Here is a 20748-nt window from a genome sequence, read left to right on the forward strand (position 1 = left end):
AACCCATGGAAAATGCGCAGTGAATATTTTTGCACAAATTTGCGAGTTTACGACTTCAAAGATGCATGTTCTTATTCTGAATTTTAACTTCCTTCAGTGTTGATATTTCATGTGTCACATTTGTATCTTTCAGTTTTTTAATGACATTGGTTTATGTGAGTTTATGAAATCTACCTAGATGGCAAAAAATGCATGCCACCAAAGTACTGGCTGGTATCTGATCACTGCCAACTGAACGAGCATGCTTATTTAGGAGTGGTTTAAAAAACAACTTTCATATTTTAACCTCCTAAGTAGTGAAGTGAGTACCGCATTTCATTGATGTATGAAGCATAGGTGTGAGTGAAGGTACAGTATATTCAGATGTGCACTAGAAAGGATAAGAACTGGCAACAATTGTTCTTCTCTCTTACATTACTGAGACTACTTGACATTCAGCAAGGTGCGCCCAATCTTAACCTGCATAAGGTACAGCATTTTGTTTGCCAACAGTCACTTTCATCTTGGCACATTTATCCATCTCCATATCTGAACAAACATGTGCAAATGTGTAGAAATAGGTGGAGGACATGCTTAGCCATCTAACTACCTACAGCAGCAACTGAAAGGACAAATCAATGTAAAGATTTGTATTAACGTATACTGTAAAACAAATATTGTCAATCTTAGAATTTCTGATTTATCATTAAAGTAGAAATTAGGCAATAAGAAAATGTACATCATTATTCATTAGTAACAATATGCTGGAATGGAGAAGCTTCTGCTTGAGACAGCAACTGCAGTTTTCCTCTTTATAGGCATACGCTGTCCTTGCCTTTACTTTACTATATTACTCTCCATGGCTATGTTCTATGGGCAGATATGTACAGTAAGATATTCATTTACAGAAAATCATTTATTTTCACCAAAAACAGTTCAAAAGATAAATAACTCTGGTATCCCAGCAGCCAAAATTGTTGGACGTCTTATAGGGTGTTTTCTCTGCCATACACCACACCAATAACCAGATGTCTCTCCCCTAACATGCTGTACACTTTTGGATAGTAGAGTTATGGTACTATACATTTGATAGTGATGTCATGGTAGTGTGTACTGGATACTAGTGTTAGGGTTGGTGGTATAGGTTGGACTCTGGTGTGATGGGGGTGCAGATCGGATAATGCTCTCATGACAGTCTAAACTGGATACTAGTAGCATGGTAGTGTACAGTGGATACTATTGTAATTGAGATGTACATTGGGCTCTAATGTCATGGTGGTATACATTGAATATTAGTGGCACAGTGGTATAGATTGGTTTCTAATGTTATGGCAGTATAGAGTGAATACTAGTGTTGCGGTGTTCTAGATTATGAATTTAAATTGGTGGTGCAGATTGGATAATTGTCTTATGATGGTCTAGATTGGATACTAGTGTCATGGTAGTGTACAGTGGATACAAGTGTAATTAATTTGTGCATTGGATACTAAAGTAATGGTGGTATAGAATGGATACTAGTGTTGTGGTGGTCTAAACTGTGAAATTAAATTTCCAGTATGCATTTAATTAGCAAATAAAGAGAACTTAATCAAAGGTTTGTTTGCTGTTTTTTTTATTTATAGCAGGAATTTAAAAGTAATGGCATTGATCTCTTAAATATCCAGATCAATAAGATAGTTGGCAATTTGTTTCACGGCCAGCATAGTCTCTCTGCAAGTTGGTTCTATGTCATGCTCAGGAAGCAGAAAACCATAGTCGCCTTCATCGCGCAACTCAAAGGCAAATGAGTATTTTATTCCTTCATCATAGGACCAGTCAATAGAAGAGCCACTAACTGGATCTACAAATAGAAATAGTACATTGATTACTTGAAAAAAACAAGCTATTACTAATACATAGAACTTCCAAAAAACAATTAAGTTAGAACACAGAATCCACACTGTTCTCAGACTGATGTTTGGACTAAGGCTTAAGGTGCTTGTGCAACCAGGTCAGACTGTGTTTTTCTGCTGGTGCACAACAACTGGAGAGGGTCCCATCTAAGTAAGAGTATGGATATACAGAAAGATGTAGGGGGAAAGTAGTATATTAAAATATCAGTAAGCCCTGCAAAAATATAATTTTTAGAGCCCACCCCTTGCCCTGTCACCATTTATATATTCCTGCCCCCTCTCATCCTGTTGTTACCACACTACAACAGGGCTATTATTCTGCTGGAAAGATAGGTGTGTGAGTGCAAAGCTAGGCTGGCCAGGTTGGAAAACCCACCGCTCCTCCAGTCTTTAAACCAGAATGGAGTATTACTTTTCTACACAACACAGACTTACAAATTGTAGTGGCTATGGGTCCATATGTGTAATTAGTATTATACAGGCTGTAGAGTGATTCCACTGCAGATTTTGCTATTTGTTCCTGTGGGGAAAAAACATATTTAGGAGAAAAATTCTTAACAAGGGTAAGAATTGTTTTCTAAGCATAGTTTGAAAGGTTATTTCAACTTTATATGTTTTTGGAATTACGGTTAAATTTCTCACTGGTTTATTACACAAATATTTTTAGTTTTGTTTTTAAAATCTAGAATTTCCAAAGAACTCAATAGAAAGTTATCTTTCAAAGTGCATGATGCATAGATATAAAAGCCATGGACATAAACCATTCCACTTGGTACAAAATTATCTGCTCCTGCACTTCAGTTCATTTGCTACTGAAGTTACCCGAGCTCAATTCATTAATTGGGGAGAAGAGTGTTTTATTAAACATCAGTTTAAAAAAAGTCAGCCATGGGTCATGTTGGAAGGTCAATCAGGGATATGCCACTAGTGACCCATGATTAACGCTACCAAATTACCTTTTCCCCCAGAAAAGTTCAAGTTTTTCATAGCTTGTTTTTTTATTCTTTTTTCACACACATTAACAGCATAAGAGAGTAATTTTCAGTGACCGTTCTCCTTTGTTTGTTAACCAAGAGAAACATATTATGAATTTCACGGCTTTAGCAACACATGAATGTCCAATTTCTTTATTTAAAAATTATGAAAGTCTAATTCTTGATTGGTAACCTATTTTGTATGGCATAACTATGATCAGTGAGTATGTGTTTCTAACATACCTGCATTCCTCGCCATAAACGGCTCTAAATATTCTGACATATGGAAAGAGGCATTGAATGGAGAGATATCTATATATACCACAATTCTCCATAAAAATTAGCAAAATGAAACTGGTGTTTTTTTCAAATTAAACTTTAAATTATGATGCCGTACTGTTTATAATTAATTAGCAACGATTTTGACCTTGAAGGTACACAGGAGAGATGAATGAACAGGCCATGTTTCAATCCACGACCTGGTTAAAATAAATGAAGTCTAAATTCTTCAGTTTCTTGAATTTAAGAAAATGTGTAGAAAGTCATACAGGGTCGACCATGTTCAAACTTGTTTGACTGTGTTACATTTCATATTTTATTATTTTTATTGTGAACAGTGAACCTCGTAAGTGAACCTCAAACAGTGTTTTTCAGACAGAGTAGTGCTTGCAATTAGATTTAAAAAAAAAAGTTAAGATACTTTTAACTAAAATATATTATTTAAATAGTGTTTTTTAAAAATAAAAAAATTAAATCTTATTTTAATGTAAACTTAGAACACTACCGACAAACCATGTTTGAGGATGGCAAGCACAAACTGCAAATGTCAAACCCACAGTTCCAATTGAGGTCAGTTGATGATTGTGCTGTGAATATGTTCGGGGGCTTCAAACAGGTGAAATTTTGACATTATTGAGCAGCATTAGTACACAGTAAATATACACTGGTAACGTAAGTATGTAAATATATTGACCCTCTAGTAAGTCTGTATGTGATGTACTAGTTAAACAAAGATAGCTGACTACTGTAATAAATGAAATAGTTCATAATACACACTGTAAACAACATTCTTTCTAAGATTTTGAACCTACCAGTTTCTCATGATTGGGTGCCTGTTTTTCTGTGTATCCATAGGGATACAATAGCAACTGTGAGAATGAGTGAACACTTATGTATGCTTTTAAAGAGGAAAGGTTCTCACGAACATATGCAGTTACTGCTCTTGTCTCTGGTGCAGATTCTGGGGCGCTTCCAGCATAGGCTTCACTACAGGGTCTATTATCAAAGTCAATTCCTGGACAGAGGACATATTTGTATTAATCCATTGTTTATTGGAAATGCACGTTGCAATGACAATACATCTGTTTACAGATCGATTACAATTTGATCTATCAGTTCATTTGGAAACATTCATGCCAAGAGAGAATACAGTAAGCAAATATCCTTATATATAATATATATAAGCAATCGTATGTCATAAATGTTATATTTTCTATAATATGCAATAAAAAGGGCTGCATGCCCATATGGTACTGCATTGTATTATATGTAACTTACCATGCCATGATACATTAAAGTTCCTGTTGAGGTCTGTGCCAAAACATTTATCATTAGAAGTTGGAGCTCGATTCTTTCTCCACATACGGTCCTGTACATTTTACAAAACCTGAACTTCATTTTTTATTTAAAACAATAGGTCTGCATAAACCTTTATAAACAGGCTGCTTTTATTGACAGAATTCTTTAACTAACTAATTAATTAAACCCTCTCACATATATGACAAAGTTACAAAACATCCATGTTCTATTATATCCTATAAGTTGTAGATGTCAGTGGAGTTTATGGAAGTTAAAACCTGGGAACTACCTTAAATGCTGTAATAATAACAAATTACAATCAGAACTATTAATAATATTGGCATGTGTAAAATACAGGAACATACATCCATAATATTTATGTTACTGCATTTAAAAAATTTGTTAAAATTACCATTTCATCTCTAGTGGGCTACAGGTTTCATAGACCATTATACCATGCCTGATGTAGCCCTCTGATATCACAAAATAAATTTATCAAGTTATATTAAAATATATAGTTTGGTAGTTAAAATATATTATTTTCTAATGGGCACTGGTAATTACTCTTTAAATATGTTCTAATTTTTTTACAAGCTTTGCCTTAAAAATATGAAACAATTGTTCTACTCTTGTTTTATCTGAATGTTTTTCAAAATTTCCAGACATACTGTATAACGGTGATGGCAATATATAATGATTTTTATGCAAAATACTTACACCTGTCCAGGACCAAACATAACCATCAATGTTAAATACAGGTAAGACATGGAAGGTCACACTGTCTAACAGTTTAGTCATAGCTTTGTCTTTTCCATATGTTCTTATTGCCTGTTGAAGAAATAATAAAAAGTGTGTTTGTGGTAAACTATTTAGGGAGGGGTTAGGCAAGTGAATTTTGAGGGAGTGTTTGAAGCATTGGAGGCTGGAGAAGAGTTTGACGAGGGGTGACGGAGGGTGTCCCAGAAATGTGAAGCAGCACAAGGAAAGTCTTGGAGGCTGGAGTGAAAAGTAGTAATCAGAGGGGAGGAGAGGCAATGGTCATTAGCTAAGTGGAGAGTGTGGGAGGGAATGTGGAGGAAGAAGAGGGTGGAGATGCAGGGGAGTGAGGACTGGGCAAGAGCTTTTTTAGGTGAAGACGAGGAGTTTGAATTGGATTCTATATGGGAAAGGGGGCCAGTGGAAGGATTGCCAAAGAGGGGAGGCAGAAACAGTGGCATGAGAGAAAAATCAATCTTGTTGCAATGTTATAGAGATGTGATACCCAGAAACTGTTGGACACTAGGACCCAGTGAAACAGCAATGTCTCACAGCACGATACTGGAGATATTTTAAGACCCAGAAAAGTCCAGTCTGTGAGGGCTGCTGGAAAGTTCTGTGTTTTTTGTGACAGGAAAAATGATTAGACTGTGGAGACAATTATTCAAGGAAGCAGAGTTACAGAGAGAGAGGGCCAAGGAGCCTTGTCAGTTCTCTCACACATTACAGCCAATGGGCAGGTTCACAAACAAGCATTGGCATTGTGTTGAGTTTTATATAGTATAAGGTTTTGTTTGCATGTATGTATGTATGTATGTATGTCACTCTATTTTTCTGGTGATGGTCCGAAGATGTAAGTAACAAAAGTGGGAGAGGGATTGAATGGAAGAATGAATGAGAGAGTAATCAAGGGTGACACCAAAGCAGCAGACTTGAGGTTGAGAAGGAAGGTGGCTTGCAATGGAAGACAATAAGCTTGGTTTTGGTCAATTGGGATAAAGCATTGTTTGAGCCAGAAGGAGATGGTGGATAGACAGTCGGAAATCAGTGAATGTAGGGAGGGGGAGAGGTGAGTTGAGGAAAGGTAGACATTTGGAAATCCACAAAAGTAGGGAAGAGGAGAGGTGGGGAGAGAAAATGTAGAGCTGGGTGTCATCAGCATGGAGGTGTTACTGTAGACCGAAGGAGCTGATTAGCTTTACGAGAAAGGAGGTGTGACAGAGCGAGAGCAGCAGGAACAGAAACTTAAGGGAAGTGGGAAAGGACAACAATAGTATGTCAGAGATTAATGGATCCATAGATTTCCATGCAGCATTACACGTTTTAATACATTAAATAACAGAATAACAATTGTAGTTGCTGGAGGGGAAAGTGCATGTGGCTATTCATATGCAGCACCATTATCAGTTACTAATAATAAAGTACTGATAGGCACTTCTCTGCAGCCTCCAGTGGTGTGATATGGTTGTCACAGTGGAAATCATAAAACAGTCAGCTGCTGGCAAACATGACTGACCTTCACCGTTTATCTTAACTGAGCATCTGCTGGTTCTGGAAAAGACATTTGCTTTTGTGCTGCACTGACACACTTGTGGTTATCTGTCAGTTTGAAGTAACTTTGTTTAGAATGATGTTTTTTTTTTTTAGAGACATGCTCACTGCCAAAACAGTTGTTCCCCAAGTTTGGTGGCAGTTGCTGTCACCAAGGAGCCTGCGGAGATTACCATAGGAGGAATAGAGATGGCAACAACAATGACAGTTGACATCAATGACAGTCACTAATATCACTACCTTTTTTAATGTATCATTCTTGTGCTAATTGTGCTTGATGACAATCATTATATCTTCATTACTTCATTCTCAACATATACGTTTTCCTTGGATGATGCATGCAGTAGCCTCTTTACAGAGCAGCAGTCATATTTTAAGTTGTTCTTTATTTCTTATAAATAACAGGGTTTAGCAAACTGAGCTCCTTATTGTTTCATTTTGGTAAGTCACTGTTGTCTGTATGAATAGCAAAGGCAATGTGGCTTGGAGTTCAATAGATTTCCATGACACAATATTTCTCCGGACATTGAAGAACTTCTCATGGGGACGAGTCCTGATAATACAGCTGTACTGTATGCGATTTAGGTAGTAAAATGCTGCTGAAATCATACTTTTAAATGATTTCAAATTAAGGTAATATAATTTAAATGCAAAAAGTAATGTTTTAAAAGCTAAGCATATGGCTTTACATCAAAGATTTCCCTTACCTTATTCACAAAACACTGACAGAAAGCAGGTGAGATCCATTCACGAGCATGGACTCCGCATTCTAGAAAAACGCCCTTCTTGGCAGACTTTCCAATCTTTTTAAGAAACAAATAAGTATAATAGTTGTTAAAATATTTGACAATTTTTTTTCCTTACTGTTCTTATTGGTAAGGGATAAGTGCTAGATCTGAAACAAAATAAAGTAATGGACCAGTGAAAGTGTCCTTAATTTTTAGGGTCTTACAGTGCAGTATACATAGTGGAGGTGGTGCTAGAAAGACTATGAATAGTATTTCACTGCTTTACAATAATCACAATAAAAGGGAATAAGAAAAATATTTTCAGAATTCTTACAGACTATAACAAATTACCAGCAGTAATACCAGAATAGTAGAAATATGTTGGCATATACATGATATAAATGGAATATTTACCATGTTATATACAATTCACTCCTTGAGTGAATATACAGTCCATTCTGTTGGCAATAAATTAATGCAATTTATCTCTAATGGCTGGGTCACATGAGTGATTACAGGGAATGTCAGTTCTCTTGCACATTACAGCCAATGGGCAGGTTCACAAACAAACATTGGCATTGTACTGAGTTCTATATAGTTTAAGGTTTTGTTTGTATGTATGTATTTCACTCTATTTTTGTAAGTCACGCGTAAAGTTTTTTTTTACAAAAATGAAATAAAGTGAAATAAAAAAGAGATTTGGTTTGTCGTTACTCTAAGCATTCATTTTAACATATACATTTCTGAAAACACCATGAAAACTGCTTCAAGACCATTTTATATTATAGAAGTGTCTGAACTCTTAAGTAGTAGAAAAAAATAAGAATAGGAAAAATCAATTGGTTTAAAACAAAAAAACAAGTCTAAAGCTCTTCTAAAATGTGAACAAAAAAGTGTGTTTACACATCAGAACTGTAATCTTAATATGTGAAGTTGCCCTCAGATTATGTGAGTGTGTATAAAGGGGTATAACTCTATCAGATCCCTCCTATTAGCAGCTGCCGCTCACGGGGAAATAGCCACTAATTGGTTTAGTGCCAGGTAGCCGCCTCTTGTTTAATTCCAGGTTCTACTAAGTTACTTGGTGGGAGCCCTATAGTGTTGAGACCTGAGAGAGAAGAGCAGCACCTGTTAAAGGAACAATATTGTGATTTCCAGAAAAGGTGAAGGATATTCACAGCTTATATTACTGTGCTCGAATGCGATGTTGTTCAGGCCAGCAGTGAGTTAGTTGGCTAGTTGAGTATTGCACTGTATTGTAGCAGATGAGCACGACACATAGTCCCTAAGAATGAGGCTGGGTCCAAAGGAAACTGTACTACAGAATATGTGTGTCTGAAAATGTGTGCGAAAATTAGAAATGGTCACTGACCCCCGTGTTTTGGTTTTGGTTTTGGATCTGGATTACCTTCGGGTTTTGGTTTTGGCAAAACCACCCTTGCGTGTTTTGGTTTTGTTTTGCAATTTTGTTTAAAAATCAATTTTTTGGGCCTAAAATAACCTAATTTAGTGCTCCACCTGTTTCTTGGATAAGTAAGGTAATTGTAAAGCTAATAAATTATGAAAAAAACAGTTTAATTCCTGGTAGGCCGTCATTAATTCTACACACAAACCAGATTGTCTTCCTCTCCATCTATGCCTATTGGCAATACAGCCATCGTCTTTGAGTGTATATTACACCCTACACTTATAGTTAAATATTTAAAGAAATGGACAAAGGCAGTTTGGTTTCTGTCTCTCTAGGCCCCCCTCCACATGTAGAAAATATTTAAAAATTCAGCCGGTATAGACTGTACAATAAAAATTGAAATGGACAAAGGCAGTTTGGTTTCTGTCTCTATAGGCCCCCCTCCACTAGGAGTAAAATAGAAAACTATTCAGCCGTTATAGAATCTAGAATATAAATAGAAATTGAGGAAGGCAATTTGGTATCTGTCTGCATCATCCTCATCAACATCCTCATTAGCGTCCTCGTCGCCTACACAAATCTCTCCCTCATCCTCTTCTAATTCCAAAGTGGCATCCTCAATTTGTGTATCACCAGCTACACTCAGGCTGTTCAGGCACACATCAGCAGAACTGCTAAAAGGGCCCTTCTTTATGGGTACACAAACAGAATGCTCACGATTAGACATACCACTGGTGGATGGACTCTCCACAGGGATTGGTGTAATTTCTGATTCAGAGCATACATTATCCTCTAATGCCTTACTGTTTTCTTGCAGCTCGGCTTTGACGCGTAACAGTAGTTGTGCACCACTTTTAGACTCCAAATTACTTGGTCTAGCTTGGTCACGAGTGACCGTACAAGAAGAAGGCTCAGTAACATTTTTTGATCTGCCACTAATAGAGAAAGGCAAAGGCCTCATTCTTTCTTTGCCACTGCGTGTGTAGAATGGCATGTTGGCAATTTTTTTTTATTGGCAGGTAACTTTTCCTCAGTTACACTTCTTTCTTGCTTCAACATGGTAAAAAAAATTTTGGTGTGTATTTTTTTCCCTGATTTAAAAAGACTATGTACTTTTACATAGGCTTTAACAGATGACGTACTTGGAACACTACCATCAGGACTGGTGCCAGCACCTGCTTGCTGATCCTGCTCATATGTGGAGTGCTTTGAATCCATTTTAATGAGGCCAAAGCACTTGTAGTGCAAAATATTCTATAGATACTGCTGCTAAATATGACTTTTTGCAGGCAGAAAAATCATTGTTTCACACTGGGGAATATGGGACACCCTAAAGCACTTGTAGTGCAAAATATTGAAAAAAATGCCTCCTCTATCCTCCTCTCTTCCTGCTCTAACAATTGCTAATAGAATTGGTATCAGAATTGCAATAATAATTGAAAGAATAAGGTATACAATTACTGCCCTCTCCCTGCTCTAAAACAGCCTGTGCCCTAACCCTGCTCTCTACCTCTGTCAAATGGCAATGGATTGCTGTGGAGGCTGGTATTTATGCATTTCAAATATCGCTAGAACTGAACCCCGAGATCCGACTACGTCACAATGACGTCTTGCCTCGATTTAGATTCCAAACAGGCGGGAGAGTTCGGCTCGGTGCTCGGATAGGCAATGTTCGGTTGGGTTCGGATCTCGGGATACCGAGCCCCCCATCTCTAGTGAAAATAGTGTCATTAGTTTATAAAGAACAGTTTTTATTAGCATATGAAATTAAAGGAGATTTTATAGTATGTGAATGCACTGTACAATAGAATAACCCAAGGCACTTGCATCAATTGCCCTTCTGATGGCTAAAATATTTCTATATAACAAAAAGATCCTTGGTCTCTCGATCTTCCATTAGGAGAATATGGCTCCAGCATTGGGAAAAATGCCTCATTTGCATGTAATATATTGCAGATTTGCAGGCATGTCCTTAGTCTTTTACTCTATGCAAAAGAACTTTTCTAGATGAGGTCTCATCCTTAGACTTGTATTGTTATGCATTTGGCACCTTCCACTTACAGTTCTGCAGGAAAGTTCATTTCTAGGTGGACTTTATGTAATAAAACCCTTCAATCACACACAAGTACCACACGTAATCAAGTCACTATTGATGTGTAAGTTGGACTGTAAAATTACATTTCCACAGATTCCACCATGCACATTTTATGGGGCATTCACCTATTGGCTAATGTAAGCTCAGATTGTTTCCAGAGACCATGGATTAGCATGCACCTTGAAATATAGTAAGTACAAAAAGTAGCATTGTGTTTTGTGGTTCATAGATGAGTCCTATTGTCTCCAATATTTGTTTTCTGTATTTGTTCACCTAACTAGCCACAACCTGCTGAGTCTAACATTTTTTGGGGTGGAAAATTGGGACAGGGAGAAGTATAAACTGGAATTCATTTTTCAAAGTAAGAGAATAGTTGTTCTCCAAAGTAAAAAGAAAACATGAAAAAAATGTTGTAAGGTTCTAATGTTGACATATTCCCATGGAAACAGCTGGCACATTCCAATGGTATAGGCTGAAGACAGCGAGTCATCCTTGGGAGGCACTTGAGGATAAGTGAGTAGGAATGACAAGGATGGTGACAGGCGCAGGGGTGACCCTCCTTTCAACTTTCCTATCCATCCTCTTGAGCGCTTGTACATGCCTCCATATTGTTATACACTTCTGATATTAATGACAACAAAATGAGTGACAAAGATTGATGTGACCCTTTTAAAAAGGGACCATAAATGTCTAAATGTACTAACCCCTTTGAGATCATGCTTAAGATTGTACACCGGCTGTATTTCACCCTGGATAAGCTCCACAGAATTTGTCCCTCAGTATCTAAATATTGTTAGAGAGAGTGTGGGGAAATTGGCATTTTTTGAGACCATTGTGGGATGCAGTCTTCCATTTGATGTCTCGGGTCACCAAAACCAGAGTCTGTCCTTGTCCCGCTATGGCACTTCTACATCTCTACCCACCCCATTTCCAGCGCCACAATCACTAGGTCACCAGGCATGTCCTCATTGCCACTGGGGCGGCAATAGCCCAACATTGGAAGTCTCTGTTACCCCTACCTATTTCTAAAATCACTGCCAAAACTCAACAAAGTTACGTAATGGAAACCATTGGATTTAAATATTCCTCTGCTGTGTCCTCCCCTCTGATTAAGTGGTTCCCCTTGTATGAATATTACATGGAGAACCTGCCCCCTCAGGAACCTTTAAGTCTAACCTAGCCCCTAGGGTTAATTTGTATTGTCGTTTCCAATTGTATTCTACTGCACTGCTCTTTGTATCTAAACATGTCTCCTTCCTTGTCCCCTTCTTTCCTCCTCTTGCCGCCCTCTCTCCCCCCCCCCAGCCCAACTATTTCTGATGTATGTTGTCTGATGTTTTATAGAAATGTGTTTGTACAGCTTTTATCAGTTTCTGCTTGTTCCCTGTATACATTGCTATTTTCACTTTGTTGTATTTCACAAAATCAATAAAAACTTTTCAAATTAAAAAAAAAAAACGTAAACATAAACATTGGGGGGAGGGGGGGGCAAGGAAGCTGGATTTTAAATTAAGAACGAGTTCACGGTTACCTATTGAGTATTAATTAGCATGTCATTGAAGGTGAGGGAGTGCTACAAGAGTTTTAGCCTAGGGTGCCCTTAATCTGGTCCTGAATCATTTATTCGTCGTCGTCCCCCATTCCCCTAGAGCAGTGGTCAGGAAGCAGGGATAAATTACCCCAAATGGGGTAAAAATGAAATTCCTGGGGGTAATGCTGCAGATTCACATGCTGTCAGTTGGATTGTAGACCCCTTTAAATGTGAAATTGCAGTTGTACCAGAAGAGCCTCAAGGATTGGCAGAGGCACTTCTAGAGCTTCGATGCAATTATGAAGCACATATTGCAAATTTGTCATATTTTTTGATGTCAACAGCTGCAAAGGCATTCAAAACGAGGATGCAGTCAAAAAGTTGCTGCCTTTTGCAACAACCTACCTTTGCGAACAAGGATTTTACACTCTAACGAACATAAAAACAAAGCAGAGAAATCGATTGGACGCTGAAGACTGTATCCAAATTGCTCTGACATCAAAATGCCCCAATATTGATACTCTCCTATCAAAAATGAAGCAACATCTGTTCTCCAAAACCTGAAGTTTTGAAGTTGAAGCTTTCAAAGAAATTTTGAATAGATCCAATACAATTTTTAATTCAAATAATTAATAATATATGGTTTCCTTCGTTTTAAATCAAGGGGGTAACGTCGGCATATCTAAATATATTTTGGGGTAAAAGGTAAAAAAATTCCCTGACCTCTGCCCTAGAGGAACAGTCTCAATGCAGAGTAGCACTGGGTTCTTACAGATTTAAGGGGTAAAACTGGATGTTAACTGCATGCTGTTCAGAGGTTTGCAAACTGCAACACATTGTATAAGGTTTGAGTTGTCAGCCTCCAAACAGCACGATTATAAATCCTGCGGTTTCGGACTGAAGACCACATCTGATGTTGGGCAGGTTACAAACTACATACCAAACCACTCTTTAATAAATCTACCCCTAAGTGCCTTCCAGGATCCTTTAATTTTTATCACTGAACCAGAACTGACTGCATATACTGTATATGTTTACACATGCAGGACAGAATATGAGAGATGTAGCAGTATTAGAAGAGAGCAGATGGGCTACCCCATATGCAGCGGGAAAAGGGGGGAATCGGCAGCAGAAACTACTAAGAACCTTTTTAAGTGCTTTTTTTAAATGTCATGATTGATGATAGAATGCATAATAGTTAGTGAAGCTCACGGAGTACAAAAACATTTGCTTGGTGATTTTCTTACATAAGACACTACTACAATGTTTTTCTCCTTTAAATTATAAAATGTCATTTTCTGAAATTGTTAGAATTTTAGAGAAGCATGTCATTTGTTATTACAGCATTAAAAGTGAGAGTACAAAATATTCAATAAGTCACATTTATGTTTATCATTTCAGAATGATTAGAAACACATATTAGAGGAGATTTGTACCTTCAGAACAGGCATGGGGCGTCCCTCAAACGTTTCTCCAATATTTACCATGGAAACCAGCTTTGGGTATTTTAATGAGACAGAATAAACCCACATAGCAATCTAATAAAAGTAATGAGATAATATATTTAGTGACTGAGTTCCCTGATTTACTATTGAATCTTTCACATGACATTTAAAAGGACGGTTATGTAGCTGACCTCTTTCCATTGATAGTAGCGAGTGGACGCCTTCTGATGTTCGCCATCTTTCTTAAATTGGTTCTCAATTACATCTTGCAAGTTATGGAAAATTATTCTAATGAAAAGTAACAATCAAAATATAAACACATTAAAACAATGAATTAAAATGTATATTATAGAATGACAGTAAAATTATGTATATTTGTTCTATATATATTTTTTATGCAGCCATGTCACAGAAGTGGTTAACATCTAGTTAATATATACAATGGAGGCAACAAAAGAGCTCACAAATGCCAGTCTGCCTACAGTGAGGCTAGGGGAATTCTCATTGGACATCAATGTCAGAGATCAACCTTATACAAAAAGGATGCAATTAGGGTTGAGATCCAATATTTTTGCTTTCATGATATAGACATAGCAGGGTTCAGCTCATGGGTGTAATCACTTGTGTCATTATCAAAATGGATGTTTTGGGATGAAATCTATCCATAAGGGGATGCCACTAGCCATCATGTATCATATTGTAACAGGGTCAGGGTTTTTCTGTCGTTGGTAAATTCATTCACAATATTGCGTCGGATACATTTCCTGTATTGTGTACCCAGCCTTGGTGTATGACGCCATACAGAAAAATGTGTTTGTCATAATTGTGTGATATTTGACAGTTATGCAACATTAGGAACTAGAGAAATGTTCTGTCTGTAGCAGTATTTCACTAAAAGCAGCAAAACTTGCATGATAAAGGGGACAGAATAGCTAGAAAGCTTGCATTTTGATTTTTCTTATTTGCCAGTAAAGGGTACCATCATGTTACTATACTTATATATTAACCAGATTATGTTATCTACTACCATACAACATTTTTATGTTATCTACTACCATACAACATTTTTATGTTATCTACTACCACACAACATTTTTCTCTCTGTAGGGCAATCAGTACACACATGTACTAGACTGATTAAAGCTAATATTTGATCTACAGTTTTGAAACAGCACATCTGTGTCATTTGTATAATATTACCAAATAAAAATATCTTGTCCTATATGCAGTGTGGAGGGACAGGAGGAATGTTCCATTTTACTCTATACTACATAGAACAGATTAAATTCCTACTTGTATTCAATCTCCTTCTGGTCTAAGAGATCCACAATAGATTTAGACTGTTCAGCATTGGCATGGAAATGCACATTGGTTTTCACAGTCACATGGTGAGATGATTTAGGCTTCCAGAAATCGAGCTGTAAACATGAAAAGAAATGTAAAGGAGATGACTGAGCCTCAGTGGAGGGCTGGCAAATTTTAGCCAGGTGGGCAAGACTCGCCTCAGCAGCCTATTATAAAGGAAAAAAAATGCAGGTGGCCCACTGACCCAGCCCAAGGGGGCAGCCTGCCCCTGCCTATACTTATTATTATAAGCTGCATTAGGAGTCCACAAATCTACCAGGTATCATTATCATTCAATTTTACAAGATTTAAACCTAACAAGCAAAGAAGCACATTTTTCTTACCCATTGCTATATGGCATAACATACATGTGTACATATGTATATATATATATATATATATATATATATATATATATATATCTATATCAAAATGCTTCTGCATCATTACTCTCCAAATTGATTTATTTTAAATCAAGGATGTTAATAGATTTCCCCTGGGAATGGAATGTATATGCACTTTACTGAATTCACACATGGCAAATCAATATGTTAATCTATACTTATAGGTAACGTCTTACAGTATGATAATAACAGAAATTCTGATAGGTAACCCCTAGATCACCTGAAAAATAGACTAGAAGTCTCCTCCAACTCTCTGTACTCAATCAAATTATTCATACAGCTAATACACATCCTACAAATACCAACTGGCAGCTAGTTATCTTGTAATATTGTACACAACAACCATTAACAGTCAGTATACAATGAAAGGCACAACAGATGCTGCAGAGTTGCTCGCAATATAAAAAAAGGTCAGTGACAGCAGTCTTTAAAAAATTTGGACTCTTCTACTAGGGTTGTTAGATGTCATTTATATACATTTATATACATAGCCCAACACTGGCTTGAAACTGACTAAAATTATCCAAAATCTATTAACACAATAGCCCAAGGAGAAACTATTATGTATATACATATTTGCTGACATTTCAGGGGACATTCAAGAGCCAGGGAACCTTTTAGCTACAGTTTGTATGGGGCAGGGCAGTAACTGTATAAATGAGGGCAGATGTTTATTAAGCACCCTATGCTTTTTCCTGGACATCATCAAGTAAAATAAAAGGATAAAATAAAACTTAAGGGGGTAGATTTACTAAAACTTCTAAAAAGGAAAAGTACATTCTAGAAAATAGTAACTAGAATCTGATTGCTGTGGGCAACACCTCCACTTTTCCTTTTTTTAGAAGTTTTAGTAAATTTATCCAGCAGTTTGTCAAATAAGCCCAGTTGGAAAATAACCAACCAACATCTGCTCAGCTGAGATTTAAAGTCTTTACAAGAAGTGACAAAAGTTGTAAAGTAATTTGTATACACAAGTCTGGAGTAAGTGTAATACATGATGTGTATGAGTTCTCTGTACAGCGCTGCGGAATCAGTGGCGCTATATAAATAAATAGTAATGATGATGATGAAGAGTGACATTGGAGTCACTGACAAGTAATTTTTGAAATGTTATGTGCATAAATCTTGAATAGTTCATCACTATATAATAAAGTTTTAAATGTATACAACTGACATTATGGACATGTTGAAACTAAACACTGTAGATACAATAATAAATGTGCCATGTAAATGCAAAATATCCATCTAATTTCCCATTGCCTATATGTAGCAGACCATATTTACCCTAATTCTATGTTAAATGTATGTCAACGCAAAACATTTTTTATTTGCTTCCTATCGGCCTTGCAAAGTTATGTTCTTTGGGTTTTTTGATAAAACACATTGATTTTAAGATAATATAGCATGAAATATTTAGTAGTTGACCATACAATCAGTCCAATATGGTCATATGGAGACTTTCTACATATACTGAACAATTCCGGTCCGATCAGATTTTGATACTTCAGGATTATCATTAAGGAACCTACACACATCTCATCCCAAAAAAATATGTCCCTATATTAACATGTGACTGTTGACATCACTACCATAACACTCTAAGGATTCCTTTAGAATTGCTGTGAATGTAATAATTCACTACTGTTCCTTTTCTATTGATTATAACCATTTCAGTAATGTCTCATGTGACAAATAATAGTAACAATACAGTAACAAATACAATATTAGCTACTTATATGGGCTAACATTTCCTAACAGTACACTAAAGGTGTGTTCCCACAAATAGGGCTCATACAGACTGACAGAATTACACATACACGCCTGTTAGGAAATGTACAACTGCAACAGGGCTGTTGCTGATCCTTGCTGATGATGATGACTGTTGTAGACCAGGACAACCAAGTTAAGTAGACCAAGTTAATAGACAGCTAAAGAGCTTGGACTAAAATTGTAACAGGGCAGAAAAGAAACTCAAGTAAAGAAAATTATATTTTTTTGCACATATTCATGATTTTAATAAAATATATAATTTCTGTATATTTAAAATGATTAAAACTCTCTTTTTCGGGTCTGGGAGATAAAAGCGATACATGCATTGATCTTCACCTTGACTTTAAGGCATCACTATTAGTATTTTCAATTATTCAAGCATAAAAATCAATATTGTCATTAGTAAAATCAACCTACCTGCATTGTTTTATCCAAATATTTAATGAAATCCACTTCCTTTTCATTTTTAGGTGTAACTTGGAAAACTTTCTCACTGGAAAGAAACACAAATCACAAACACAAAGTTTATATAATAAATTTAAGTAGATAATAACAGATCGACCACTTAAAGGAAAGCTTTGAACAGAGATAGAGAAGTTACAGTATTTTCATTACTTGTCAAACCGGCGACTAGATGGTGCACTGAAAGTGACCACAGTACAAGACAGAAGCAATAAAATTTTCATGTTGCTTGTTGTTATTTAACCTACTTATTTTTCCTTTCTTATATCTAACTCTTATCACTAAAGCACATGTGATTGCCAACCGTCTTCTGTTATGCTAATGAAGTATTTCCAGATAACATTGGAAATCTGATAATTAGGACTATTTCATCATTCTCATCAACTGTTACCATTTGTTTTTATCCATTATCCAAGGAAAGAATCTTTCTCACCCTCCTCTTTAACTTATGCTTGCGTACTCTCCCGGAATGTCTTGGGTGCTCTCAAATTTTAAGGAGTCCTCCTGGACTTCCAGAAGCACACTTTCCTGGATCCTGGGGGTGTAGACAGGGCTTAGTGATGTGATTAGTGCCATTAAGCCCCAGCCCTGCTTTGCAGTGCCTATACTTGCCAACTGACCTGAAAGGAAAAGTTGGCTAGTATCAGGCACGCACTTAGAGTGGGTTTCCAATTGCCTGGAAACCCCCTCCCTTAATCTCCCACTGCTCTGAACGTTTCCTGGTGGCTGGCCACCTTACGCTATGCAGCTGCGGATCATACTAGTCCATTCCTCCACTCCCCTGCTGATATCATGCCATGTAGTGCATGCATGATGGACGTGTGGTGTCCCACATTTGCAGCCAGCATGAGACTCTAACTAATAATTTGTTTGGGCTGGTTGGGGGGAAATAGGTCTATTTATAAAATGTAATTGCCATTAATTTAATACATAGGCTGTCTGCAGAGAGAGAGGCCTAATTATTAAATAAGGGTACTATTGATTTAACATTTGGTGCTGGCTAGCATCAAGGGTGCCTAGAGTGTTCACTCATTGCAAGTTTTTTTTATTTTTCATGTACCTTTTCTTTTTCCAATCAGGACCCCAACATTCCAGGATCTAATAAAGCAGCAACTGAACTTAAGACATGACTCGCAACCGGTATGAAAGCTCAAAGAAATGCTAGGAGAAAAGGACAGTCTGCCAACTGTCTTGATTCGGTTTTGGGTGACTGTTCTGTTCAGGACAGTTGGGTGTAATGTCTTGCATCACAATGTCACACTTGTTGACTGCTCCTGAAGAGGAAGCTATGTGCAGCTAACAGTAGTGCACACAACATTGCTTGTGTATTTTAAGGATATGGGAAGAGCTGTAAAACCGCCTTACACTGTCTAGAAATGAAAAGCCCATTCAATGGAAACCCCACTCTATGGAAACCCCACTCTATAAATCCTGCCTTTGCCCCTGTATATGCATCTCAATTTCCCATTGTTCCTTAGAATCCGAAGTTAAATAAAAAGACAGACAAGCTGAGTTGGAAGAGGCTGGCACACTCTTAACTACAAATGAAGAGCAAAGATGATGAGACATACTGGCGTTCTGGATTTTAAACCTAAACCATGTGGCTTCAGTGGAAATAACTTGTTTTGTTTATAATTAATGAGACACAAAAAGTGCAGACCCAAAGGACTTCTCAATGTGCGCAACTGTGGGCTCACCTAGCTATTGCTATTATAAGATGCAAAATTTGGCACCCATGTAGACACTGCCCTTTATCCTGAACTGTCCAGTACCAAATACTGGAAAGTATTACATCATGTGGTGCAGGCGCCACTGTGCAACTGCACATACGACAGTTATTAAAGTAATTCTATAATTTTCAAATAAGCATTGCATAAGCGATTTGTGTTTTCAAAGTACAAAGTAATTTATTTTAGCTGATAGCAAAACTTAGCAGTTCAATACATAATTATAATACAGTACAGTATGATACAGCCGATACCAAAGATAAATACGTACCGCTGCGCTCGCTTGCACTAGCTGCGCTCCCACTGGTACTAGTGTAAAGTACTTCACTCCAGAATACTGTGGTCAGAGAATGACTGAAGCCAGTGCCAGCACAGCTATACTATATACACTCAGTGTTACAGAGAGAACAATGCAGATGGTGTGACTTGCTTCTATTGGTCCAGGTATCAGGAAGGTCCAGTGTGCTGCAGGTCATAGGCCAGTTCAAACCAAAATATCCAAAGGTGGGGGTCATCTCTCCAGGAGTTGTGCTCTGACTTTCCCGCCAAGAATCCAGTTACAACTAGTCTATTAGCATTTTATAGTCAGTATTACTTTAAACATTTATTCCCTAACATCGCTAACTAGAGTATGCAATGTGCAATCTCTTCGGCGAAGGAACCGGACAACTGCTGATGAATAGGGGATTAAAATGATACCAGACATGACACGTTTCCTGTAACCTGAACCTTAAATAACACTAAAGTGTACATATAATCATAATATATAAACTAATAATAAACTAAATACTATCTGCTCATAAGTCACTGTGGAATGGAACCAATATAAATATGAAATATATAAATAACTAAATGTTATAGTGCGAGTGTGGGCGTGCGTATTTTACCATGCGATCGCGCTATGCCACGTGTTATGTGGCATACTGATCGCAATCGCACGGCAAAACAATATTAACCAATATACTTTCGTTCATCCAATTATACGACTTCGACACAGAATATTAGAAAAACAAAATCTCTCTCAGCAAACTCCACTACTGCTGGGAGAGGCCAGAGGAGGACTTAAGCCAGCCCAGTGTATATTCCTGCACAAAGGTAGAGAGA

At 37.1% G+C, this 20748-nt stretch overlaps 1 protein-coding gene across 1 annotated transcript; it reads right to left on the reverse strand.

Annotated features, from left to right (window-relative positions):
* Positions 1–1574: 1574 nt before the first annotated feature.
* On the reverse strand, positions 1575–18141 carry LOC142142695 (mast cell carboxypeptidase A-like). The gene is made up of 11 exons (XM_075200543.1): positions 18071–18141; positions 17873–17948; positions 15231–15355; positions 14129–14225; positions 13929–14030; positions 7438–7533; positions 5141–5251; positions 4403–4493; positions 3937–4139; positions 2307–2391; positions 1575–1819 (listed from the first exon to the last, which is right to left on the reverse strand). Exons 1-11 carry the CDS (start codon positions 18139–18141, stop codon positions 1632–1634), a joined length of 1245 nt encoding a protein of 414 aa, XP_075056644.1. The 3' UTR covers positions 1575–1631.
* Between the last annotated feature and the right edge of the window lie 2607 nt (positions 18142–20748).

This window comes from Mixophyes fleayi, chromosome 3 (assembly GCF_038048845.1).
Source record: "Mixophyes fleayi isolate aMixFle1 chromosome 3, aMixFle1.hap1, whole genome shotgun sequence".
Lineage (NCBI taxonomy): Eukaryota > Metazoa > Chordata > Amphibia > Anura > Limnodynastidae > Mixophyes > Mixophyes fleayi.

Coding starts and splice junctions, on each gene's coding strand:
- LOC142142695 (XM_075200543.1), bottom strand. CDS start 18,141: ATGAAAATTTTATTGCTTCTGTCTTGTACTGTGGTCACTTTCAGTGCA. Junction 17,949..18,070: donor TCTAGTCGCCGGTTTGACAA/GTAATGAAAATA, acceptor GTTTCTTTCCAG/TGAGAAAGTTTTCCAAGTTA. Junction 4,494..5,140: donor ATGTTTGGTCCTGGACAGGT/GTAAGTATTTTG, acceptor TAAAATGTACAG/GACCGTATGTGGAGAAAGAA.